General features: G+C 49.9%; 2 protein-coding genes and 1 long non-coding RNA gene across 6 annotated transcripts; 1 reads left to right on the top strand and 2 right to left on the bottom strand.

Annotated features, from left to right (window-relative positions):
* Positions 1-1752: 1752 nt before the first annotated feature.
* On the top strand, positions 1753-5396 carry LOC129587996 (uncharacterized). The gene is made up of 4 exons (XR_008690422.1): positions 1753-2573; positions 3301-3822; positions 4032-4145; positions 4328-5396. It is a non-coding gene; the product is annotated as an uncharacterized LOC129587996 (long non-coding RNA).
* A 2162-nt stretch (positions 5397-7558) lies between these two features.
* LOC129588007 (uncharacterized) lies at positions 7559-10228 on the bottom strand. 4 transcript variants are annotated; one of them, XR_008690424.1, is made up of 3 exons: positions 10049-10228; positions 9696-9957; positions 7559-8029 (listed from the first exon to the last, which is right to left on the bottom strand). XR_008690424.1 is itself a non-coding variant. In XM_055482008.1 (2 exons), exons 1-2 carry the CDS (start codon positions 10186-10188, stop codon positions 7656-7658), a joined length of 510 nt encoding a protein of 169 aa, XP_055337983.1. In that variant the 5' UTR covers positions 10189-10228; the 3' UTR covers positions 7559-7655. The 4 variants fall into 4 exon arrangements, 1 of the variants encoding a protein (XP_055337983.1); XR_008690425.1 differs by having other exon boundaries at positions 10053-10228; XR_008690423.1 differs by having other exon boundaries at positions 9696-10228.
* A 97-nt stretch (positions 10229-10325) lies between these two features.
* LOC129587953 (hydrocephalus-inducing protein homolog) lies at positions 10326-27130 on the bottom strand. The gene is given in 11 exon segments (XM_055481932.1): positions 10326-11296; positions 11351-11653; positions 11714-13855; positions 13858-15350; positions 15403-15739; positions 15792-16953; positions 20033-20715; positions 20718-22504; positions 23588-23814; positions 23817-25966; positions 26055-27130. Coding segments are annotated over 11 exon segments (11793 nt in total). The 5' UTR covers positions 26847-27130; the 3' UTR covers positions 10326-10579.
* Positions 27131-27442: the final 312 nt, after the last annotated feature.

The following is a 27442-nucleotide window of genomic DNA, read 5'->3' as shown; positions in this document are numbered from 1 at the left end:
CCAAAACTGGCTGTCAAAATTAGCCTGGGCGCAACGGCGCTGAACGCGAACTTGCGGTGAGCATTGAAACTGCTATACAGCTAATCAGAAGCAGCATGAAAGTAGCCTATAGTGAGCGTAGTCGGCAGCTAAAATAATGCAGCCACCGCGTGGGCAGTGTCAGGTGTTACTCAAAATTTCGTCGTTGACGTTTTGCCTCAAACTAGGTAAATTGGAGCAGTTTGTTTTTTGTTTCGAAGACTTTTGCTTCTTTTTTTGCGATTTTTTCCTTTTTGTTTTTGCGACTTTTGCTTTTGAAGATAATTCTTGTCGGTCGACCGATCATGTGCTTGCACAGAAACTATGCCTTTAATAACAAGGTTCTGCAGAAAAGCTTTGATGCTCTATAACGGCGACACGTGGATCAAAATCGTTTTTTAAGTTATGTGGCGAGGCGATCAATGTCGGTCGACCGACAAAACTTTCGCTTTAGATGCAATATCTTACATTGTTATTTGCAATAGACCAGAACCGCGACGGCGTCGGGGCTGTTGACAATTAACAGGGGGCACTACGAATTAATTCGTGGTGCTGGATCTTGGAATTTGGCTGGTTTATTTTTTTTACTTTTCTGGAATTGTTTCTTGCTGAGCGAGATATTGTTTACGTGTAGGTCGACCGACAAAGTTTTTGTTCTTTTTGTATTACGTTTGCTTCTGTTTAACGTTTTCGTTAAACAGTTGCGAAGACGTGGTTACGAGTTTCGAATGAATTTTGTAACTTCGATACGTTTTCATATTGATATAAATTATTATATAAGATCTGCTGCCAAAATCATGCCGTCGGCACATTTTATGATAAACGGCTTAACATTTAAGGTATGTTGATACAGTTTATAACAAACTTTTTGACGAGGGTAAGCCGCTTCAGCCGAGTCGGCCGCCGGCTAAGCCGCGGCTGGCTGAAGTCTCAGCCGGCTTAAACAGCCGGCCCGACGTCGGCCACGGCTTGCAAAAACCGTCAGCCGGCTGGCCAATAGCCGGCTAAGCCGCAGCTCGGCTAAGCCGTTGCCATCTCTACCCTAAACGTTCTGTTCATACAATATGCGAAAAAAATGACTTAATAGTGAATACAACAACAAATAAATTTTATCTCGCATTCTAACTGGTTAAGCGTGTAGAGAAATATACAGGCAGCGCATAATCATGCACCAGTGTCGCTTAGAACGACAGCCACTACGCTGTCACTATATTGCAATCACAATAATTATTCACGCTCCGTAGTTAGAGAGCCCTTACTGCCTTGACTTTTGCTCTGCCAAACTCCACTAGGTGATTTCATAATTACGATGTATCACGGGAATTAAGTAAAATGTAATAAGTTCTACTCGCACCACTAATGGCATGTACCAGACATGCCAAATGCGTGCAAAGCGTGATCGCCGAGGTGTGGCGCACCGTGGCATGGAGCTTGGCGTAACCCATGAATTTGTAAGTCTCGCTGTTTTCATGAACATTTGTAACCGGCCCTGTATCGATAACTTCCATGAATAATATTTATGTAATCTACGAGTACTAATTCTATTTATGTGCATATGCTTTTGGAAATGCCCAAAAATAATGTGGATTGGTACGAATACGTATGGAACGCATCAGTCGACCGTGATAAGGCCAAGGATTAATATTGCGCATGCCATGAATTTTATTAAACCGCTGTTAGCGCGTCATAATGGCATTTTGGCCTACTGGAGTAACTTTGGTCATATATGCAGTATGCACTGACTACACCATGCCATTTTAGGCTGCTGTTTTCCACTTTACATATTGATTTTGTGACCTGGCACGAGTGTGCCAGGCCTTTAGCGCACCACGTTGATAATGTCGAGGTCTCGAGGATACTAAGCACACTGACAAGCAGCAGTTGTTGTGGTGGTCCATTCACTTTATACTCTGCATATACAGATGTTTCTGTATAACATTATATATAGTCATATCATCAGCCATGGATGCTGGTACTTCTAACCCCACGTGGGTCGCATACGATTACGCCGACACGGTTGCTTTGTTTGATACCTTAACTCAGTTATAAATAAAATAAATAATTATGGGTATGCATCCAGTCATTGCGCATCACCATGAAAACTGTCATTCCTTTACGACAGTCGGCTGAGCACCTCCACCAAAGCGATGGATGCATTTGATAAATACCAGTAGCGTGAAGAGATTCTGCAGATAATTTGCCCGCTGCAATCCGGATTTTCCTGCATCCTGACCGATGAATGCCTGGGACGAGATGGACATGCGGAAGCCGAAGTGTGTATTGGAGTAAATACTACATATCGACACCAACAAGGGAAACTCTGTTAAACGCTTGCCTGCGGACGATCCGAGGGTGACGACCCACGACGCCATACTGATCATATTATCGTAATTTTCGTATTACACAACGTTCAGATTTGGTGAGATATGGTGGAGTCTTTTATCTTTACATGCATGCAGCTCTTCCCGGCTTCACATCGTACATAATAATGGGAATCACGGATAACCACGGAGCTTTGCTACAGTAGGAGCTTTGCTACAGTACGTTTCATTGCAGTAAGTGAGTTCCCTTTGCAGTGGCGTAATGTATGACAGCTCCTTAAAAAAGTTTATATGTACAGCTACATTTTGGCAATAAACTAATAAGATTCATATAAGGAACAACTATCATCGTTTGTAGGCACCACAGGTACTCGTACCATGTAACACCATAATATCAACTATACGCGTAATTTAATATAGATATTAATAGCATGTAGAGTTAAGCGGGTTAAACACTGTTTCTGTCAGAGTAAATTTTCAAAGTTGTAGGCAGTTAAAATCGAAATTTGCGCTCAAGCACCTTGCAGTGCACACGGCACATTGTATTTAATAAGTAGTAAAAGGCTAAAAGCATATACCCACGTTCAGTAGACGAGTACAAGCTTGTCCCGTAATTTCCATCGCATCAGAACAGCGAACATTACAAATTTACGTGTTGCGCGTAAATCCGTACTACGGCGCGCCACGCCACACTGTTTAAACACGTAACATGCATTTGGCTGGCTGGTGGCTTGGTACACCCCATTTAATTCAATGAGAATAACAGTAACTGCCTGGCGTAAGATGGCTAATAAGAAACAGTCGGTGTGGTAATGGACAATCTAACTACGGAGCGGATTTAGGCAATCAGATAAGCGTAGTGACGTGGCCATCGTTTCAAGCGCAAATTTCGCGCTAGCTGTACCTTTACGATGGAAATTACGGGACAAGCTTGTACATCTCTTGTACTATAATACTGCAGGAACGTAAGAGATAGCCAAGAAAACAACTGACTTTGGAGAAGATAGTGGACATCGCTCAGCAAGTTGCACGCGGCCCCCAGTGGCCCCCCACGATCTACTGGTTCCCTTTGCAAGTGAGCGTGATTGCCACCGTGACTTGAAATGCCGAAATGAAATGCCCTCCGCAGTAGAAACGATGGCAATATTGAGCTAGTGGATTTCGGACACATCCAGAAGTTAAAAGGAGCCATGACATTAAAGACCAACAATGCGCAGCCCCACACGTGCACACTGCCGTATACATGCATGGCCACCGAAGCACCAAGCGTTTTCGCTACGCATTCTGGGATTGCTGTCGGTTTGACCTGCGCACTGAACTGGATGAATGAGCATGTATCACTAATCACCATGATCCTCGCCATGGATGGAAACGGTACAGATTATGGGGGCGACGTTAACGTAGCTGCTGGAAACACATACAGCCAGCCGAGTCCATCAGCCAACGATTCGTTTCCAAAATCAGCTTATAACCAAGCGAAGAGGTACTGGTTAGGTGTTATTCACTTGTAACTCACTGTCGTCTGTCAGGAAGGCTTTTCCCACAGTTACTTAATTTATGCTTGCTCAGTATACTGCAAACGTACAATTAGGAACGGATCTCCCACAGCTCGTAATGCCAGAAATACCGTATTTGCATGTTGTCATGTAAATTGTGAAGACGCAGTTGGATGACTTTGTCATGTTCCCACAGATACAGGAACCGATACATGTGTTACACGGCTGATTGTCTGGATCATCTGTCGCCGTGAATCATCAATGTGATCTTCCTCTACATAGACATACATTCCCAAAACCGGGCGAAACGGTAAGCCAGATACCAAGGTTGAATGCGGTTCTCTTGCAACGGAACCTCTTGATTATTTTAGTGTTCATACGAGGCGTAAGTGGCTCAAAAACTGGTATTATTTCTGAAGAACCAATAAAACCGCTTTTGCCTCTGCTGTTGGTTCTGCTTGATTTCAAATGGTACGTTGTTTCTTGCGACAGAGTGTGCACATTGTGTCAGCTGGTGACAGTCTTGGCGTTACGGGTGCATCAGCATCTAACTGAAAAGCTGTGCAGGCCTTCAGTCCGATCACAGTTACTGCTTCCACGTCTCTCCTGACCCGCCCAATCAACTCAGCGACTAAAAATCCTACCCTGTTGGGAGAATTCCTGCGGCACAACGATGCCTTCTTAATTAAGCTGTTGCAGTCCATGTTGATCATGATCAGGTTGCCCTTAATAGTTCTCAAAGACCATACTGTCATGGATCCCCGAAGGAAGGGCCGTATGGCACAAACATTATCGTACTGGCAGCACCCGGCCGATGATGCTGCGGTATTCTATCGATTCATTTACCGCTTGATCTTTCTTCATAACTGGAAAGTCAACCAACTTTTTGACGAAATCATGGGCACCATATTTTGAAGTCCTTTGTATATGAGCTGCAGCGCTAGTCTTCTGCCAGCACATGAACAAGCATACTTCTGCTTGAGGGATTTCGCGGAGGGATCGCACCAACTGCCCATCGATAAGCTGCGCATCATCATGCCGCGGCAGCTGCTGCTCGGCAGTGGCTACTACAATTGGATGCACATAACCAGCCGCGCGAGGTCGGCCATGATCGACAACGTCCCACCGGTCCCGGCTGACATGCTAGCCAAGGTCACGGCGGTCTATGTTCGCTGAGTGTGCACGTTCAGCTATCCGGATGACTGGCAGTGGAATGTGATTGTTGGGATTTTTTTGTGGTAAAAATAAGAAGGGGTAGAAATTTACTGAAACAGCACTGTTTGGTATGTTAGGTTCAGAAAGTTTGACCCGGGCAAAATGTCCGGGGGGGGGGGGTCCAAAAGTTGGATTCCCCAATTTTGTCAAATTATGGACCACAATGTAGCTGATATCAAGGCGAGTTCGAATCCGTAACAAGAAAAAAGATCGGATGAATTGGTAAAAGTAATTGGTGTTGCCGGTCTAAAAATACCATAATCCGCCTCTGACGAAAAGTAATATTTAAAAATACGTTTAGGATGTAGCCTTTATTTCAACCCTTTGGCAATACCGTAATATGTTATTTGACATTTCTGACAAATAAAACCTGTTATTATAATTTCGTTGGGATGCCTGTGCAGTGATTTTTGGTTAGGAATTTAGGACGTACTTGTACGTCGCATTCTTTGGGTGCAGCAGCACTACTGTACACGGATTCAGCCCCTCTGAGTTCGCCGGAATGCGTACATTGCTTTAGTCTTGCCGAAATCACAGAGTACTTGACAGATCCAAGCAGATACGCAGATAATCTGCGTACTTATCTTCAAATCTGCACATTATTTTACAACGTCTGCTCATTTATTGTCTTGCTGTTCTTCCGTTCCGTCTGATAACTTCCGGTTATATCGTTGTTAGTGTCTCTGTTATTCATTTATGCGCCCTTACCTGTTGAGCTACCCGTAATATTGCAAATGAACTGCATTCTCTTCGAAGCCGCTTCTGCAAGCTCTGGCACCGGATAAAAACCGTACTGTTTCCGGCTACAGATTACACGATTTGGGAACATGTACGGAGGCACTCACTATCATCAGCGAGCTTTATGCCATGCATTTTGCATGCACGGGATCTTTCGCTTCGCCCGCATCCGACATGTTTTTGCACTAATATTTTTTATACATTATCCAGCCAAATGATTAGTATAAATTGACCTGAAAACTATTGATGCAAGCAACATGTGGTTGCGGAGTTATGGGTGAAATAAGATCTCAACCAGTTAAGACCCAAACGGAGGTACCAAACGCCTCATTATTGACCGATCTCCTTGAGATTTCGCACACATAAACGCAAATAACTATGAAGACCACTCTCATACCGTTCGGGGTTTTGAGTATTATATTAAAAGTACTCCTGAAAGCCATTTAAAAATTTGGGAAAAAGCTGGAAAATTCTTAGTTAGTGTTAATCTATCAGCATACTGCGTTCGACGAAAGATCGGTCCATAGGAAACCGTTTGGTACATATGTACACTGTACAGCTTACAAGTATTCTTGTTTGCGTTTGCAGTTTTGAAATCTTGTAGTTTTTAAACTTAACTGAGTTTTGCGCGCACAAGCGGATTTTATTTTTAAGCCAATGCACGCAATCAGTTGGTTGGCTGTTTTATATCCGTATTCCGCGATCAGGAGAATTACTTTTTAAGTATCCATTTCTTATTTTCGTACCACGGTTCGAATATGATGGTCACAGTTCGGTTACTGTGTACTCGGTGTGTAGGCCGGTGAGCGGGCTTTCGTCTACTTTGACGCCAAAAAGGCCACGCCCCGACGGGTACACCGGTACATGGGGCGCGTCTGACCGCTGCCGTTCTACTGGGACAGCTGGGTACCTGTGGATACCCGTAATAGTTCTCTCTCCGCGGCATTGCGGGACGAAGACGACGGACCATTTCGCTTCCGACCGATGGCAAGGCCGGGTGGAGTACGCGGCTATGACAAGCGAGTGTGCCGTACTCATCGTTCCCACCATTCGGCCGCCTCCGACGACTGACTGCCTAGCGAGAGCTACGAAATGATGGACAACTGGCAAATTACCCCAATTGCCGCCTCCTAAGAAATTAGACGGGATATGTGAGGGATACGAAACAAAGCGAACACAATAAGGATGCCGAGTACGTAGGCCTACTGTCTACTGATAGTGCGCACTGCGCAGTACTCGTACTGACTAGTGACTGCTACGTGCACTTGTACGTGGTAACAGCACAAGTCATATCGGTAACCAGGTATAAGTCAGGAATAAGCAAGGTTATAACCCAGCAATACACGCGACCGGGAAGGTCGTACATATACCACAGGATACGACATAATTATAGAAATTAGCGTAATAAATGGGGAAGAGCAATTGATTGCAGTAATCACAGCATCCCATCGTATGTACCTGGTTACTTTTGGCTTCGGTGGATACCGCTCACTATCCTCACCGTACGATATGACAAATCAAAATATGAATGAGAAAAGATCGTTGCAGAAAGTTTAAGTGCTTTAAATTTTCTGCAGCGATCTTTAAACTGCTTCACTCCAACCGAGGTGGAAATTTTTCCTCAAGGATGATAAGCATGGCAGCAGCCCCGCAAGAACACAGCGCGCTGATAATCCAGTAGACTGCGCAATGAAATTTTCAAGAATGACTGGAAGCCATTTCCCGTAAATTTCTAGCAAAACGGCTGCTGCAGTCCCTTCAGCTCCCGCTAGGTTTAATCGCTGTTGTAATAATTCTCGCACAAGGTAGTTTTAAAAAAGTTATGTTGTCGAAATATAATATGGGCAGTACGCTAGGAATGTAGGAACTAACTTGGTGCTCTAATAAGAAATCTCTGGACCAAACAATATCTGTCGATACCACAGAGGCGCAGACATTCGACTTTTCCGTAAGACGTACTAGTAACATTGTGAATAGTGAAATAGCTCCAGCTCCTAAGATTTTTCACGGAGACATGCCCCAGCACCGCCGCAGTGTCTTTATCGAGCAGGCGGTCTTGATAGCGCCACACCAGGTTCGACGCCGGACTGCAGTGACACCGGCCTTTATCACCGTAGTAGGTGCAATACATTCCAATATCCTCTCCTAGACTGGCTTGTATTACTGACACCAGAGGAAGGCTCTCTTCGTTTTCTTTCTTGTCTACTTCACGACGAGTAACGCTCTTGTCCAGTTCAAACTCTGCCGGCATAACAAAGTGGAGTGAAGGGAAAATTAAGAAGGTGGTACTAAACATCATAAGGTTGGTAACTAACTCAGCTATGCAGAATTGTACGATTTACCAGGGTAGCGTCACCGGCCCCCCTCTCCTAAAAATTTCATTTTTTGCAGGATTGCAGAGTAATACTGGGATATGCTTAAAAAAATAGTTTCATCTGCCATGGTCAATAGGGCGTGGCCAAACAGAATTTAGAAGTTAAAAATTTGCTATGTTATAGCCTATGGCCAATGCATTGCTTCGCTTCGGCCCGCGCTCAAGCTCTGACTCAGACTCTGACCGCTCAAACTCTGACTCTGGCCGCTCAAACTCTGACTACTCAAAGTCTGACTCTGACTGTCAGAACTCTGACTCTGACTGAATAACCTAAGAATAACCTAAGACAACTAAGAAACCTAAGAAACCTAAGAAACCTAAAAAACCTAAGAAACCTAGGAACCTAAGAAACCTAAGACAACTAAGAGACCTAAGAAACGTAAGAAACCTAACCCTAAGAACCCTATTAAGAAACCTAAGAAACCTTCAGAATCAGAGTCAGACTTTGAGCGGTCAGAGTCAGACTTTGAGCAGTCAGAGTCAGAGTTTGAGTCTGGGCCCATTGCGGGCATTGCTTCGTACTTCAAGCACTTTTACGATTTGACACAAACCACTTCATGTGGTATCGTACGAGGATTATGTACGCTGAGTATTCTCGGCTTCCCGTTTCTGAAACGGGCTAGAGATGACAGTTAATTATTTAATTTTAGAGATGATCTGTAGGTCCTCTTTATTACCTCGGTTTTCGTGCTAGCAGTATGTGATAAAAACTGATAGCGCGAATCGAAATGGAAGTATTTACGCCCGCTAATCTAGCTCTTACAAAATATTGTTAATTACCTCCTACAGGCCCGCTTCAGAAACGAAAACGGTTAACGGAGAATATTGAACACACACAGGCCTCGTACGATAGCGCATTCAAGTGGTTTGTATTAAATCGTAAATGTGCTTAAAGTACGAAGCAATGCATTGGCCATAGGCTATAACATAGCAAATATTTAACTTTTAAATTTTGTTTTGGCTGCACCCTACTGACCATGGCAGATGATACTATTTTTTTAGGTATTATACTCTATGGTTACTCTGTCATCCTGCAAAAAAATAGATTTTTCTGAGAGGGTCGGTGACGCTGCCCTGGTTAGGTGGGTGGTCGTGGGGCAGTTTTATTCTCACCGAGCATCGACAACGGAAGTGAGCACTCGATGAGTGCACGAATTATGAGTGTACAGATATGGCTGAGATCTGGTGGTTAAGTTTGTACTTATTTTTAATAATATTCCCATTAATTTTTCCCTTTTCGCTTTTATTTAGTGCATCTTATACGCTAAAAAAGGACAACAGAAACCTGTTTTGTTGGAATTCGTTATTATCTGTAGAATTTAAAATTAGGGTTTCTGAAGTACCTGGACATTTTTATTCATTTCTCTTCGCAACAAACTCCAATAGAATGTTTCAGTTTGTCGGTTGGCTAGACCTTCGTAAAATCTTATTGACAACGAAAGCTTTTAGAAATAGATGACCAGTTTCCTACGGTAACGCTTCTGTCACTCGCTGAAAGTTTGTGCAAGGCCGAGCTGACTACATTGCGCTCACCCTGAACTCAGTTCACTCAGCACAATGTCGTCAGAAAGTTGTCGATCAGCAAGACAGGGTCAGCAAACCATCGGTGTGCCCTTGCAGTGGTAGGCAACTCGGCCGTACTGCTGGTGACAAATGTCAATAGAAACGTCTCCCGTGGACGCTGTACCAAGGTGATTTGATCAACCAGAACCATTAAGCGCGTCGATCAGATAAATCCACTCTTTGAGCCGTTTACACAACACCAGGCTGAGTGTCGTCAATGGATTGCGATTAGCTGCAAAGTCGTACAGCACGCCGTGACACACGTAAGGCTTTCCAAAAACTAAACCAGTGTGCCGATAGCAAATCTTCTCCATCGTACGGACTTACGTGTGGTGCTGGTCTGTGTGTCGTTGCTGTTGTGGCCTATCCGCACCACGGGTCCGCACGCTGCTGCTACTGCTGTAGCTTCAATCATGATCACCAGGCGTATCCAAGTTACTCCAGTACTGCGGCTTTTTTTCATAGATTAAATCATTAATGCTATGTACTGTATAATTTCGTATATATTCTCCTGCATTTTCACTGTTTTTTTTTTAAATGTGTAGTAATTGCAAAAGAAGATTGTGTTCCTAAGCGACAGGTTCCCCGATAATCGCATAATTTATTAAAACCAAAGCGACTGCGAAAAAATAAAAAAACTGCACTAGCACTGCTTTTTTCCGTGCTACAGTTAATTGTTCGAACATTGGATGGATCTACAGACAACAGACCGCCATTTTTTCGATCATCCGGCAAATCATCGCAATAAAATTATACGTATAACACCGCTAAAGAATTAGATGACGTTATAGTTTATTAACAAGGACAAGCGATAAATAATCGTATTAATCACGCAAATATTTCCCCACAACCGACTACACTTCCGCCTGCAGATAGTACACCCACGAACACCCCTCCTCCACCGCAGGCCCGCCACCCTCAGCCTTCACCACGATGGTCAACTGCGCCGACACCGTCCCACCGCCGCCGTGCACGGCCTCCACCAGTCCCCCATCCAAGGCCCCGGCATTAAAGGTCACCGGCACCACCACGCTCTTCTTCGCCTTGACACCCTCCAGACTCTCCCGGCACTGGAACAGCCGGTTGCTCAGGCTCACCGTGAAACTGCACGTCCGGTTAAAAGGATTGCGGAACTCCAGGACCGGCACCGTCTCGCTGCCGGTGACGGTGAAGGGTCCCCGGGGTTTGGGGCGGGTGCAGCGCCCGACCAAGGGGAAGATGAACTCCCCGGCCGAAGGGGATGAGGCGGTCAGCCGGCCGCGGGTGTCGCCCAGTTGGGACGGGTCAAAGGTCACCTCGATGAGTTGCTCCGTGGGGGCGGTGGAGGAACCCGGGAGAAGGGAGACGACGGTTTTATCCCCGGATAACTGGAAGTCCATGCCGCCTTCCACCAGTTTGATGGTGAAGTCAGCGCGGTTGCGCGAATAGTTGAGGATCTTGCAGGTGTGGGTGGAGGTGCTGCCCAGCGCTGTTTCGCAGAGGATCGGTGGTTCGGGTGGGGCGGGGAGGGCTTGGAGGGTGATGTCCATGGAGAACATTCCGAGCTCCATACTTCCGCCATCCAGGCGCATCTGAAAGGTCACAAATGTTAAAATAAAAACTTTCTTCGAAAATAAGTTTCGTACTTGAACGCTTCCGGGTTTCAGTGGGAAATATTCCATGAACACCTCCAGCTCCTTCTTCCCGCCAATCGTCACCGCGCTCACCGGGTCGATGACCAGATCGGCCGGCGCTCCGGAAACCGCACAGGTGACTGTTATCGGGGTCTCCAGCGGATTACGGATCTTTACGGATTCCCTCTTCAGACTGCGCACCGTGGCAGTTAAGGTTTTGGGCTCGTACGGCGGACCCTTGACGATCCGGTACTGGATGTCGAAATGCTGGAACTCCCCGTCATCGCATCGGAAGACCACCCGGTACGTGTAAACCTACAGTGCCGTATTTCAATACTTTATCGGAACAACTGGCCAAAATTACTAGAAACAAACCTGGTTAACATCTTTATCCCGCAGCGCCCGGAACTTTAATTCGTACTCGGTTTGCGCCATCCCGGGAAGATGCACGATATCCTTCCCGGTGAACTCTACCCCAGGATCCGGTTTGTCCGGTTTGACGTACTCGAAGATCACGCGGAAGGACTGCGTCTTCGGCAGCCAGTTCGCCACAGTGAGTTTCTCCCGGTATTCGGTGCGACACGGAACATCCCGGCTTATCCTCCCGTTGGGTTTGGGAGGGAGCGTCTTCCCGACTAGACCGTACACCACGGCCTGCCCTGTCGGTAGGACGATGGAAACACTGGCCTGGTGACTCCCGGTGACCGCCATCCGCAACGGCCGGAAGATGACCTCGAAGTTCTCGGTGGTGTTGGGTTTGACGGTTAGGCTCCAGGGGATCATCCATTGGTCCTCCGCCCCATGCAGCTGTGGTCGGAGATCCCAGAGAACCAAGGTTGGGTTGCCGAGGGAGAGCATCCGGCTGTCGGTCTGCCGGACCGGACACTCAAAGGTCACGGTTTCCTTGGCTGGAGGCAGCGCGACGCAGGCGCCGATCAGCGACAGTTTCAGCGGGGCGCGGTTCCCCGGGATACCGCAGAGGATGTCCATGATGCGGATATCGGGGTTTAGATTCTTCGGGGCGAAGTTCACCTCCAGGACCGTATCCCCTTTTGCGGAGATGTATCCTTGTCTGGGTTTGATGGAGAAGTGCGGCTCCAGACGCTCGGTCTCCCAGGTGAAGTGGGCGCCCAGTTCGCCGGCGTTCTTCATGACGACGTTACGGGTTAAGGAGCCCGATAGGACCAAGCTGGCGAAATCCACCATGGTCTCGTCGAGCGTCACGTCGATCCCTGGACAACTCCCGCTGACGGTGGCCAGCTCCCGCGTTACCTTGTGTTCCGTGGTGAAGAGCAGTTTGGTTTGGAATGGCGGGATGCGTTTATTCGGCGACAGCGTAACATTGACTACCGCTGATTTGGACGGGAGGATCGTGATGGGCGTGGCCGGGGCAATGACCAGCATTTGTTGACTAATCAGATCTTGGACGGCGGAATTGACCGAGAAGTGGACGCTCCCGGTGATCTCCGTCTTCGACCGGTTGATGACCTTTAACGGCAACGTCGTCGGTATCCCAACCGTCACCTTTGTAAACGTCAGCTGCCGCATCTCGGCAGGGACCTCCAGAATTAGCGGGACCCCTTCGCCGCGGAGGGCAAGCGTCTTCGTCACTGAGGCGTTGATGAGAAAGGTCAACGACCCACCGAACATCCCGACGTCCACCGGCAGGAACATCACCGTGTGCAGCGTGCTGTGCCCGGATTTCAGGCTCAGCGTCTCGAATTCGAAGGCTAGACAGGCCGGGAGGTCGTAGTTCAATAGGTCAACGGATACCGTCTTGCTGGTCTGATTGGCGATGACCAGTGGCACCGTGGAGCCGGTTCCCGGACAGTCGCGACTGATCAACACTGGGCCAAAATCACACTCGTCGAAGCTGAAATCCACGTCTAAGGAATGCAGGTGATTCTGCAGCGCCAGGACGAACCGCCCTCCGAATTCGATGTCGACGATGAGGTAAAGGTCACCGAGTGTGTCCTTCATCGTTTTCGGAGCGTAGACCAATGAAACGGTGGTGGTGGTGTTCTGAGCGACGATGCCGCTGAGCGGGGAAATGGATAAAAAGGGCAGATAAATGGGTTTGCTGCGGTCTTTTCCGAATAATCTGATTGTGTATTCGGCGTTGATCGGTCCGACGTTTGAAATCTGGATGCTCCGCTTGTACGTACTGTGTAGATCGTTGTCCCCGAAATCCGCGACGGTTTCCGTCGCCGCGGAGACCGTGGTTCGATGACCTTCGTTGATAAATACCACTTCAACGGAAGGCGCGATGACCTCGTGATCCAGGATGCACTGCAGCGGCCGTTTCCTCCGTTCGACGTTCACCAGCAACGGCGCCTCCATCCGGAACTCCTTTGTCGACTGGAAGACAATCGACAAACCCGTTGTGGATCGTCCGGGAATCACGCCGCTGATCGGAGCAACGGTCCACGTGGCTTCACTGAATCCCTTAAAATGCGCCATGTTCACGCCGAACATCAAGGGAATCGTCTCTGTGTTCTCCAGGGCGAATTTTAGCTCCCCCGTTTCATGCGGGGGAGCATCGGGCGGAAGGACAGCACTGGTGGGGACAGGGTCACCGTTGCATCGCGGACCACGGCGGTTAGGAGAAACGGGACGTTGACCGCGGCGGTGGGAATGTCAACGTTCCATTTGGAATCACTGCGGCCGAGGGAACGTGGTAAGAATGTGATATCGACGGGAGTCCGCTTCCCGGCAGCAACGGTGAACACTTCTCGGCTGAATTCGAACGCGGGGCGGTCCCCGTCGTTGGGATCGAGACAAGAGACTTTGACCTCGTAGGATGTGTCGGTCGGGTTCGTCAGGACCAGTTGACGCTTCACTGCACTGTTGGTTCCAATGCCGAGGAACTCCAGGGATTTGTACTCGGCACCATTAACCTCCGTGACCTTTATGGGAGGTTCGCCGGTGGTGCTGAAGTGGACGACCGGGAGTCGTCCTACGCCGTATGTCGGGAGAATCAACGGCGGAGTATTCGGATCCTGATTGTCCATGTCGATCACTAAACACCCGAGGTACTCCATTGCATCCTCCGGGATGATATCCACCTCGAAGGTCTCCGTGTTTCCGGGGAGAATCTGTCCCTGCCCAGGATTCACCAGGAACGCTGAGGTCAAATCCGCGGTTTGACCTTTCCCGAGGTTGCGGAACATGAGCGCGTCGATCTTCCGGACGGTGACGGAGGGCTTCCCGGAGCTCCCGGACGTCCCCGACGGGGGTGCGGTGTCCGGCGCTTTCGTCGCATCGCTAGACGCAGTGTCTTTGGAGACGCGACGTTTCTTTTTAGACCCACTGGGCGGCGGTTCCTTGGCGGCGGTTGTGTCGGTGGTGGAGACGGCGGTGAGACCACGCGGCGACGCATGCCGGCCTTTCTCGCCGCGTCCAATCAGCGAAGGCGTCAAACTCTGCACCGGCTCTTCAGCTAGCGTGGCGCCTTTTGGCTGTGACAACTTCCTTTCCACCACGCGCTCCATATGCCGGGCGCAGTCTTCGGCGGACGACGCGAAGGCCGCTTTGTAGGCGATCAACACATTCCCGGTGTTTTTTATTGTAAAGGTCACCTTACGCTTTTCCAGTACAAACGTCTCCTTAAATAAAAGTTCCACTTGATCGCATTCGTACTTCGGGTAGCCGGCGATGGCCGACAGGATCAGCATCAGATTTCGCGAGGAACTGGGAACCGGGGCGCAGACCGGCTCCGGCGCCGGGATGGTAACGGTTTGCTGGGCGGCGTCCGGATCGTCCTTGTGCTCAGTTAAACGGGAAGCCGGTTCTTTCACCGCTTTCTTCGGTTCTTCCGTTTTACTATGAACTGGGAGTTTCTTCTGATCCGACTCCCGTCGCTTCCCCGGGTCCGCGGCGTCCACAGTGCCTTTGCGGTGCACCGACTCTTTTTTCGATTTCCGATCCTTGTTGGTCTTCTTGGCGGTGGTGGCTGCGGGCGGTTTCTTATGTTCCTTTTTTCTCCTTACTGTGGTCGTCGCCTTCCTCGCTGGTCAGGCGATCTAGAGACGAGGTCAGGAGGGCGCCGCTGTCGGGACGCGGACGCCGGTCGGAGACGATCTGCACCGTCGTTCGGTCAGAATTCCAGGGAGCCTCAACATCGTAGTTATCCGGAATCTGGATCCCGGTAATCACGCAGTTTAACGGGAGAACGTAGGTCTTTGATTCTTCTATGCGAAAGGTCACGGTCAAAATGAAGGCCGATTGTGGGCGGAGGTGTCCCGCTCGCGGTGTCAGCTCGACCAGTTCCCCGAGTTTAACCCATTCGTAGCGAATCCAGTCGGACGTTACGTTGAGAATACGGAACGTCGTCTTGGTCGTCTGGTTCGGGAGGCAGTCACCGGCGGAGATGTGGTAGGGTTCCATGAGGACGTCCTCGTACTGCGGACCCATCGCTACAAGTAGGCGCATTCGCCATTTATAATCGACTGGCTGGAGACCGTCGAAACGGACGTCGGAGGTCGTCGCTTCGCCTTTCAGGAGCACACCCATGTCCGGACAGATGTTGTCCACGCAGGTGATGTCCAAATAACGTCGGTAACGTCCCGGCGAGGTCGGGATGAACTGCACCGTCACGGATCTTTCGCTCCTGGCCGGAAGTAGGAGATTCGAGGCGTCTCCCGACCCGGATTCGGGAGGCGTCACCCGGAACACGTCGTCGCTGCTGCGCACCCGGACTGCCACGTTGACCGGAAGCGGGGTGTCGTTGAATAACACAACAGGCAAGGAAAACATGCCCCCAACGAATTGCTTCGGGAAAACCAGGCTGAGCTGCTTCCGCCGGTCCCGGAAGGTCGGCTCCAGGATGCGGATGTTTGGGAGGACCGCCTCGGCGATTATATCGAACACAAACGCCACGGTCTTGGTCGGTTGCATGAACGCGGACTCCGTGAGGACCTCCAGCCCGACCTGGGACTTCCCGGAGATGCTCGGGGAATAAGTCACCGTCGCCAGGATGGATTGGTGCGGCTCGATGGTCACCGGGGTCGTCGGGAATAGGGAGAACCCGTCGTTCGCGTTCTTCCGCTGACCTTTCAGCACAAAGTACGTCGTGCACTGGACTTTGGTGGGGTTGACGAACCGGAAATTCAGCCGGCGTTTCGTCCCAACAAACGTGTGCTGGACGAAGAACTGCCGTTTTTTGGGGAAGTACACCGAGCGGCCGATGAGGTACTGCTCCATTACCGCCGCCTCCGGGAGGGTAGCAGTCTCCGCCGGGAGAAGCAGGTGCTCCAGGAAGATGGTCTCGGTGTCCTTGGCGTCGATAGTGGGCAGGGCGATGTCGCCGGAGACACGGTACACCAGGTCCTGCGGATGGCGGACGGCGTCCCGGTCGGGGATGTCCAGGATGTACTCGTCGGCGTGGGCGCCGATGACGTCCGACCAGAAGTCGACGGTGATGGTGGCGGTGTCGTTGGGCTTGACCACGCCCTGCAGCGGTTTGATGGCGAAGGGACCGGCTTGCAGCGCGGCCAGGGCGGCCGCGTCCTGCTTCTTGGTAGAGTGGGTGCTGGTCGTCGAGGGTTTGGCGTTCAAGGGGGCTCCTGGTGTTGGGCGCCTCCAGGGCTTTCGATTTGGAATACGTCGCTGAAGGCCTATAGAAAAGATAATCTGAAATGCAGTGATCTTCGGTGTATGGTATTTACTGGGTGACTGAACAAAATGCCGGTCGGCTTTACCACGATGCCCTGCGTCACCCAGCGCTTGATTGATGTCATGTTAGATTCATTCAAAAGAGCGTTGTTTATAGCACAACATTTGTTTTGAAAAAATGGGCAAAATTGCAGCATGTCCTGGACAGAAACTTGAATTTTCTCATTTTTAAATAAAAAATTGCAGTTACCCAAGGAAGTAGGTTGCGGAATGTCAAGTCAGTATTTCGGGTAGAGGGATGCTTGTAAAAACTTGTGACCTTTAGCTGATCCCGTTAAGCTCAGAAACGGGAGGATCACACACCTCGCACATTTTCTTCTCGTGAAATTTATCTACAGACTTTTCGGGAGCAAATTTTTCAGCAACGCATCTGGTTCAAACCAGTTTCTGAAGGGTCAGCTGAATGCGAATTTTTTGTGGCAGTCTATCGCCTGAAGCGTAATTGAAAACTGCAACTGAAGGCGCTTAAAAAAGCAAATAAAAACAACCGGCATCTTTTTTCGTAAACTCACAAAGCGCATTGATTGCATAGCTCATCTTGTACTTGTACTGGACAGAACAAATTTTTACAGAATTTCCAACGACGCAATTCTCATTGTGAATGCCTTACTTTTTTCGAAAACGTTCTATGGTTTCCTGTAGCTAATGAAATTGTCTATCGAATGAGTACGTATAAGCGGATTACGGTGCAGCAAGCGGTTTATGAGAAACCGACCAAAGATGAGACCGACAATTTGTTCAGCCAACCAGTGTTGTTTTACTAATGAAATTATTTTTTTTTTTAATTTCTTGCCACTGCTTGATCTACAATGCGAGCAAGAAAGGAAGCTACGGGTTTAGGGTATGCGTTGTAGCGAAGACAGCGAAAACCGGTTTGTACAGCTAGTACGCGCACAGACAGCCACACTCATACGTGTGTAAGTGAATGCGAGCGGATTTACCCACTCACACAGACATGTGCCGATCGATCGATACAGCAAGGCAGCACTCCGCTTGCGCTTTTTGGCAGCACTGGAATGCGCTGTCTTCGGTCTATTTATAGTCACAACAGAGAGGCTGCATTGATCAACCAGCCTCAGCGGGCAAAAAAGGCTGTTCGCTGGCTTTTTAACATAGACCGTAGCCTCCTCATTTAGTCAGATTGTATGCATCTGTATATTTTGGTTGTTCTTTCAATTTTTAAATCACCTAACTTGATTACTTATAGAATTTTCCTCGATGTTCCAGATTTAAAAATCATACCTTTTTGGCAATTGTAAATTTTTTGTATTATTATTTTTATTATTAATCAAGTTTATTCAGCTTATTTATTAATTATGGGTTTTTTGTATTATCATTTTTACTATAAAATTATAATACGCTTAATAAATAGATATTAGATTTTATTGTGCTTAACCCGTTCCACACTATGCGTGTTAGACCGACATGGTGGAGGACTTCTTCTCTCTTATTCGTAATTATGGTCATATGTTGATTTTAATGGTTTTATTGCAAAGAACAGAGGTCAGGCTACAGTTTATAACGTATAGCTCCGTTAACGCCCTTGCCATGTTGGACACGGAACAGAAGCATCACAGAAGAAAGCCCATAAATTGTTGTATTAACTGACTGGAACATAATGGTCAGCGAAGTGACCACTGGTCAGCACAGGCCGGAAACCCGAAAAATGTAATTTTCGACTAAGCGCCATTAAAATAAATGTAAAAAATGCAAAACAGTCTTGTAATGACTGCTGTCCGTGTCTTCGAAATGGCTATGACCCGTACTAACTACAATATAACCGCATAAACGACTGAACGTCGGACCGGAATAGTTGCGTGAACGGCTGTTTCGGCTATATCGGCCGTACAGATCGGCTATATCGGCTGTACAGTGCATTTGCTTGTGTGCGGAGTGCTATTATTGGCATCGTTCCTTGCCATTCGAGCTGGCTACTCCATTGTTCATTGAACAATTCGTATATTCTTTGCAAATTTTATCTGAAATAAACTGTAGCAATGAGTGAGAAGTCCTGTAAAAGTTATTTATCTCGCGTTAATCCTCTGCTAGCGACGCTTGTGCTCTTGCATCAGCCCACATTTTGACCTTCCGGTCTTTGAGCGCTCATGCGGCATGCCTTGTAACTTGTAGAAATCAATCTGTGCAAAGCTGAGAATATATACGAGTATATAACGCTGATTTGAAGTGACTTAGAAGTCCGGTCTTCTTTTCTAAATACCAAAATTTGTTGTTTTGTACATGTGCTGACGCAAGTATATATAGCCGGCTTGGCAGAATTTTACTGGCCTTGATGTGCTAAATTCCGTATTTCTAAACAATTGGCCACTTGTAAAACACTTTGAAGAATTGACCACCGGTATATTGATGATGGTGATCATTCTCCGGAACCAGCCCGGCTTTTTAGCTCTACTATCCCGTTCAGCTGTTTAGCCGGATGTAGCATTACTTCCACTGCACATGTTACTCAAGCCGTGATCCACATTAAGGTCGATGACCAGTTGTCCAAAACATAAGCAGAAGTGACCAACTGTTGCGAAATATCCAATTAGCACTTATGTAATGGTGCATTTTAGTGATTTTTAGTTTTAAAATTTTTCTTGACCACTGGTCATCCCGATTACCATCACAATGCACTTGTAATGAAGTACTCGTTGAGATCTATCGATTGAGCTATTGACCTAATCTATGCGATTTTTTTATCAGTTTTTATAAGCGGCAATGAATAACATGTCGGCGCAACATTGTTACCATGCGTGTTAGGCCGACATGGTCATCTCCTGCTTGACCTATGGTCGCTAAAATTTCGAAAAAATTATGATTTTCTTAATTGAATTTTTCTGTTCCAGACTGCCAATTTTCAAAACTGTAGTCCCATGCCTTCTAGTACCCGGTTTTCCTGGGTTAATAAATTAATAAATGCTTGATCCAAGCATAATAAATTTTATTAAGCTTATTAAATTATTTATTTTATATTATTTATTTATTTTACATTATTAATTAGAAGTTTTGTTTGGATCTTACTGTGTAGAAGGCTGCTGCAGCGGCACTGCCGACACCTTCCGGAACGTGTAGCTAACGTCATGCACGCCGACATTCTGCAGCGTGATGACCCGGGTTCGTTTCTGCAGCGGCAGACTGCAGGGGAACCGCAGATCCCCCACCGCCGGCGCCAGGACAAACTTCGTGTACGCCGCCACCAGCGACGTCCGAATGGGGATCTCCGCCACCCGCTGGTAGGCCCGCGCCGGATCCAGCACCTGACACCGCACCACCTTCTCCAGCTTCAGCTCCACCTCGAAACGCGGCCGGCACGTGATGCTGACCGTCACCGGGCGGTCGGCCGCCGTCAGGAGCCCGTTGGCCGGCTGGAACTCGATCAACGTCTTCAACGCCTCCACCGGAAGTCGCTTGGCCAGCTCCTCGAACACCGCGAAGAAGTGGTAGCCGCAGTCGTTCTTCGTCCGGTTCTTGACGGTGATCTGACGGGTGACCTCGTCCCCCACCCGGCACACCCCGAAATCCAGGACGGACTCCTGGACCTTGGGGAACTGGATGTCCAGCATGAGGTCGTAGCTCTCGCCCGACACCAGGACGGCCTCCGTCCCCAGGATTCCGACGTCCGGGTCCTCGGCGCTGAACTCCAGGCGTAGTGGTTTTTGGCGTGGACCACGGGCTTGTCGATGGTGCTGACGAACTTCACCGGGATCATCTGGATGTCGGCGGTGGGTTTCAGGACGCCGTCACGGTGCTCCAGGACGAATTCGGGAGGCAGGGCGTCCGTGCCCAACAGGCGCCATTTGATGGGGAGGAGGACCGTTTTGTTGCGGACCTCGATGTTCCCGACTCCGGTCTCCCGAATCGGGACCTTCTCGATCACCAGGGATTTGGTCAGGACTTCCGCCTGGGGCTTCACCGATAAACAGGAGAGGACGATTTGTGTCGGCGCCGGGTTGAATTCGGTGAAAGCGTATAAAGTATCCTCACACTTTCCCTGAACTGAAGGATGCGCAAAAATCTGGATGATTTTCTCTTCCTTGGCGGCCAACAGGCACTGATCCGGGATGACCGTAAAATCCGGTGAGGTGACCTTTTCCTTAGCGTTGGCGACGGTGCGTTTCGGCAATGCGAAATGCGTGAAAAGCGGGCGTTTATATGGATTGCGCAGGGTGAACTGGAAAACGTGTTGTGGTAGGCACTTCCCGGCAATCACATCCGGTTTCTTCTTTCCGTAGATCAACGGTCCGAAATACAGCTTTCTTTCCGTTTCCGCATAAACCGGCGCGCGGGCTTCATCGGTGACCGCTTCGACCCACATTTCTTTCGGGAAGAATTTCGTCAGATCGCGAAACAGATCGAAATACCTGCAGCGTCCCTTCAACAGCACTGGGTACTCAGCTTCCGGGTAGTCGACAATCTTGAAGGTGAAGGTGCTCCGGAAGACGTTCTCCTGGTCCGAGCGGAGAAGCACCCGGAGGACGGTCTCCCCGAACGCCGGGAGCATCCACCGGAAGTGGTGGATGGGCCGGCTTTTCGGTTCACTGAAGACCCTCGCTTTGAGGAACGCCGGGTAGAGGAGCGACGGGTCCGTCGGGGTCACCGACTTCGCCTCCTTCTCGCTGGACGGACCCTCCCGCGGTTGCGCCGACCCGACAGTCCGCGGTTTAGCGGATTTGGCGATCTTGGCCCGGTCGGGTTTGAGCGCCGTGGCCAGCTTGCTCCCGCGACTCTCCACACTGCTGGTGTCCTTCCCGCCGGAGGTGACCCGGTCCGGGCTCGGCGCGTCGTCCTTGCTAACTTGCCTGGAGGTCTGGATGGGCGGGGCCACGGAGGTGACTACGGACACCGGCGGCATCTCGGTGAGGGCCGTCGCGAACTGGAACGGCAGTCCCCCGGGGTCGGAGACCGTCGGGATGACCTTTGGAAGCTCCCGGACGGCGTAGACCGCCGGTTTGGGGAGGTCCAGGACGGCGGAAGTGATGCTGTTGACCTTTTCGTACAACGGTAGGAAACGCCATCGGTCAATGTGGAAATCAATCAGACTGTCGTCCCCGGGCGCAGTGTTCTTTCGCAGGATCAGGTGGTGCTTCACCCCGAAGGCCCGTTTCCGCCGGCACCGCGCTTGGACCCGCTCGATGGCGGCGCGGTCGCGCTCGGCTCGTTCGGTCTCCGTGCGCTCCCGCGGTTTGGCTTTAAGGTCGCGTAGTTTAGTGTTGCGCTTCTTCCCGGCGGCCGATTGGGAGTCCTTCGTGCCGTCCAGGCGCTGGGGTTTCCGGAGGGTCTCGGGTTTCCCGGCGCTGGTCCATTTGGTCGCGATACTGACGTAGTCTTTCAGGGTGGCAAAGAAGGCTTTATGGGCGCGGTACGCCTCGGACTGGGCGATTTTGGGAGGTTGACCTTCTAGTTGACCTTTCAGTGACATCCTCCACGAATCGCGGGGCAGGCGCTCGGAGACGGCGTCCCGTTCGCGATCCTTCGCTGAAAGGCCGGGCTTTCCTGGAAGTTGAAGAATAACCCAATAGACTGCTTGAAATAATATTGATTGAAATACTACGCAAATTATTCAAATACAAATATTGTAAGTAACTAACGGAATTATCTGAACACATGTAAATAGAAGTAAGTAGAAGTTTTGTTAGAAACGATTAGTTCGAATTGTACTCGTACTTGTAATCGACGACCCATGATGTCAAAATTATAATGTACCAGTAATTTTCGACCGAAGTGAAGCAAAAGTCATTTAGGCTCTGGAACGGGAGCGGCCAAGCCGGTCATACCGGCCACGGACTAATAATTTTCAACAATAAAATCACCAAACAATAATTCCACAAAACGTAAATATGAGTTAAAAAGTGAATATGAGCACAATATTCATTACGATATTAAATTATTCATCAATTTTTTCATTTGTTTTAAACAACTTGTTTCTTTTACTAGCATAATTATTGTCGTTCAGTTTTCAAGATACTGTACCGACCTTTAATAAAATTTTCCAGATTTTTTCGAGAGGTTCTACTTCTTCGCTTAGCCAGCGGGTTGTTATTAAGGGAAATAATACGTATGTGTTCATTCAATGGTTAAGTACGATCCTTTTTAACCCATCAAAAGACACAGATGTTGGCTGGCTGCTTTTTTAGTGTATTTTCTGTGCAGGAAGTGTTGTGGCCGCGCTGGTACCGTTCCCATTTTCGACAACTATTGCCTACTACTTTGTAAAATGAATTTTTCATGCATGTGTTGTAAAAGGTCATTGGTTTTCGACCGACGTAATTGACTTGATGGATACAAATTCCTGTTTCCCTGAACTTAGAGGAAACTGCGCTTCAGTCAACAAGTAGACAATTAATTGAGAATATTACAGTATTATATTCTGAAAATATACGAGTATATCTACATCGAATAAACGAAAAATATGACATTATCGGTTTTCAATAAAATATTATTTTTATTTTGTAGATGTAAAAAATTTACGCTGATAACCCACTTGAAGGTTTGTACGAACCTACCGATATTAGTAATTGCAGATCGCGTAATACTGTAAATGCTGCTGAAATCAATCATAAGAAAGTATGCAATTACCTTTGAGCTTCAACACCGAATGTTTCGCCGTCTGTCCGCGATTATTAGACTTGACGGCGCTGCCCTGATTAACCGCCTCCGGATTGGACCGGCTGGCCATGGACTTATGATCCGACAGGTCCTCCACAATCGCCGGCAGTTTATGCGAGGACCCGCCGCCCTTGTGCGGCACTTTGGCTGACAGCGCCGCCTCCTTCGGCGCCTCGGGCGGGATAACCTCCGCCAGCGCCTTCAACCGCACCGCTTCCCGCTCTTGACTTCCCGCATCATCCGCGCATACTCCGCCACCGTCCGGTCCACGGCGCGCCGGCGCTGCACCGGCAGGGCGCGGTACTCCGCCTCCGGCATCCCGCGGATTCCCGCCATCTCCCGCATCACCGTCGCGTACTCCCCGTTCTTGCGGGATGACCTTTGGAGGCGTTGCAGCCGGACGCAGTAATCCCGGAAACTGTCGCAGATGGTGAACGCCTGGATCTGTCGCCGCGCTTCCACCGCGGTGAGCACCGTTTTCAGGAGGGTCGCGGAGGAGTCCAGGAAGTCGCTGGTCATCCCGTCGAAGACCGCCCCGCGGCGGCAGTCGGCTTGGTACAACCTCCAGCTCAGCAGCTGGATCAAAAGGTCATCGGGGAGGACGCAAGTGGTGATTTCTGTCGGTTCGTCGGTCAGGTAGTTCTTGTAGCGGAGGACCTTGGACTGGAACGCCAGGTCCGGGTCGGAGCGATCCCGGGAGACGTTGGGGTCGACCCCCAGCAACGGGGGTTTGGCATGCGGTGGCGCCGGTTTGGGGGCTTTCTGGGGTTTGGCCGTGGGCGGGGCTTTCAGCTTCCCGGGTTCCCGCGGCTTCCCGACCCCGGATCCCGGCGGGGTCTGCATACCCATCGCCGCCTGGGAATGCTGGGCGGAGATGGCCGGGTTGGTGACAAAGGTCAGGATTTTATGACGCACCGGGTCCGTCGGGTCCTCCAGCGCGGAAAGGATAATCTTGTCGATGGATAAAACCGGAATGCGGTAGTATTTGGCAAGGGATTTTGCCAGGGTGGACTTCCCACAGGATGGCGGACCGTGGATAAGGAAGATGATCCCTCTTTTTAACTGCTCCTTCCTCGCGTCGACAGTGTCGTTAATTGCGGTGTATTTGTCGAGGGCGTGGTCAAGCGGGGTTTTGACCACCTGCTGCAGATCCCGGTACATCTCCCGTTTTGTGGAATACTGTCGGGATAAGACACTGCCGCTGATCCGACGGGGAAGATGATCCCGGAGATGCTCCGGAAAGGTCACGGGGTTTAAACTGCTCTCTTCACCCGATGCTTTCATGTACGCTTCCCACAGCTCCGTCGGCAGGCCACCGCCGAGCGGGCGCACCGGGAAGAGCACGGCGTTCTCCCGGGAGAATTCCTCCACTTGCATCAACAACTGGCACTCGGCAACGAACTGTTGGTCTAGTTCCACGCAAAAAAACTCAATAGGAAACGGACACGGGTTCCGCACGGTAATGTTCCGCTCCTGCCCGGCGGAGAACGGGAGGATCGATCCAAAGGTCACAGCGGTAGGCGAAATCTGCAGGCGCGGGATCTCTCCGGTTCCCGTGGCGCGTAGGATGATTCGGTGGGCGGAGTACGGCACCTCGATGGCCCAGGCGTAGCTGCACCGCCGGGAATCCACGGGACGGAACTGCACCCGGAGGTTGGCACACTCCCGCTGCTCCAGGATTCCCTTCCCGGGATGCAGGAGGAAGATGGGACGCTGATCCCGGCTGGCGCGCAGCATCGCCCGCTGTTTGGGATCCATGCCTTTAGACAGTGCGGGGAAATCCACATCCCTCCCTGTGGCCGTCCACGCCACCGCCACGTGGGAGTGGTTAACCAGTTGCACCGACAGGACGCTGGCGCACCCGCACCGGACCACGCGGAAATCCAGCTCCGGCATTTTTTGGTCGGCGACGTGGCATACAACTTCCTGGCAGCCGAAACGGACGCCGATACTGGGAACCCGGATATCTGTCTTTACGACCACGGTGATCGTCGGTCCGTCGGGAACCAGGATGGGAATCGGGCACTGGGTCGGTCCGACGGGATGCTCCTTCACGGAGACGGAATACGTAAAGGTAGTCGTCTGTCCCGGGGCCAACACCACGTGCCGGTTGTAGTTGACGTGGATGGTTGTCCGGAGGGGATCGTTGGTCTGCTGGAGACGGAACTGCACCTCATAGGCGGTGGGATTGGTCACCCGGACGCTCCGGCTGGCGTCCGCGTCGTATTTCGACAGGACACCAAAATCCAAAATGTACGGCGGGAGCAGCGCATGGCTCAGAACGCCCTGGTAGGGTCGCGTCGGGTCCGCGGATTTCTGGACATCGGGGCGCGGGTGACCTTTCTGGATCTGCAACCGGAATTTGTAGACCGAGGGTTTGCGAAGAAATATATTTTATTTAGAAAATTGCAGCTTACAGGCGGTGTTCGGCGCGTACTTTTTTCACAGCGGCTCGGGCCCATTTCCGCACAGCCTGGTCGTCCATTTTCAAGGTATCTGTATACGTCAACAACGAGCTGTGTTTTCCCCTGGGAAGATCCACCAGGACGTGCTTGAACACCGCGTTCCCGAGGACGCTGACCACCGCGTCCACGTCGTTATGGAAACACACGCGGAAGGTCCGCTGGAACCACCCCGGACGTCCCGGGAGAAAGGTCACCTGGAGAGGTGTCTCCCCGACCGCGGCGATACCCTCCGCTGGATCCACATACACCTGACACGGAAGTATCCGGATTCCTGGCCCCGCGCCCTGGATGGAGAACCCCATGGCCGTTCCCGATGCGCTAGTGATGGTGATCGTCGCCGTCTGGATGACGTCGTACAAACAGCTCCCAAAGTTGACGGTCGACGGTACCGTTACGGACGCCGGCTTCATCCGGACGTCCGGTTCAACTTCCGGCGGGTCGCGAAGACGCTCCTGGAACAGCGTCCGCTGCAACTGGGATACAGGGTCGAAGGGACGCTCCTCGGGAGGCGCGGTGTAGGAGGAGGGGTCGAAGAACATGTTGGGCTGGGTGAAGCCCCAGGGCGTTGGACCCGGGGGCGTATCTTCCGGGGGTAAGGGGACCGCGGGAAGCGGGGTGATGGAGTATAATCCCAAAAGGTCAGGGAAGGACTGGGACTTCTGGAGCGGGCATCCCGTGACGCAGGGGGCGGGACGCGCCTTTTTCGCTGCGGGTGGTAGTTGTTGCGGGCTCTTCCGCTTGCGCGGCAGTGTGCGTCGCATCATGGCATCAGATGGAGAACATTCCGAGTTTTATCAGGATTTTTTTAAATTTGGATTTTTCATGTCCGGGCCTTCGGCTGATTCAGGAGATTTAAATGGAAATTTAGCCAGGAAAGTCAAATGGAAATTTTTTGGTATTTCAAATGACTGATTTTTGGTATTTTCACGCAGTTGTTCTTTTGCGGTTTATCCATATATTAGCGTCATAGAAATTTATGCACTGTTATGTGCTTACACTATGTGCACTTTTGCAGAATATCAAGTAGTGATATCTTCATTAACGTGATTTAATTTTTTGTGCTGGCATCATGCTTGGAGTTTTTGTATACAGTTTGCTCGGCAGTCAGCATTTATTTCTTGCTGCTGTTTATAATAATTTTCGCTCCATAATAAAGCTACTAAATTCAGGGCCGAAACATTGAATCTCAGATTGAGCGTGTTTCCAGTCGAGGATCAGTTGTGTGTGTGTGTGTGTGGCAGGTTGCCCTAGCAACGGCTGCTTTATAATTTATATTACAGTACTTAAATATTTTTAACAGAAATCCTAAAATTTGATCTTTCTTCGTGTCCTTGAATATAGAAAATAAGCAGTAACTGCA

The sequence above is a fragment of the Paramacrobiotus metropolitanus genome, unplaced genomic scaffold (genome assembly GCF_019649055.1).
Source record: "Paramacrobiotus metropolitanus isolate TYO unplaced genomic scaffold, Prichtersi_v1.0 Parri_scaffold0000027, whole genome shotgun sequence".
Classification (NCBI taxonomy): Eukaryota; Metazoa; Tardigrada; class Eutardigrada; order Parachela; family Macrobiotidae; genus Paramacrobiotus; species Paramacrobiotus metropolitanus.
The sequence above is the reverse complement of the archived record's forward strand: the minus strand, read 5'-3'. Positions and strand labels throughout refer to the sequence as shown.

Coding starts and splice junctions, on each gene's coding strand:
- LOC129588007 (XM_055482008.1), bottom strand. CDS start 10,188: ATGAAAAAAAGCCGCAGTACTGGAGTAACTTGGATACGCCTGGTGATC. Junction 8,030..10,052: donor CACACAGACCAGCACCACAC/GTAAGTCCGTAC, acceptor TTATGCCGGCAG/AGTTTGAACTGGACAAGAGC.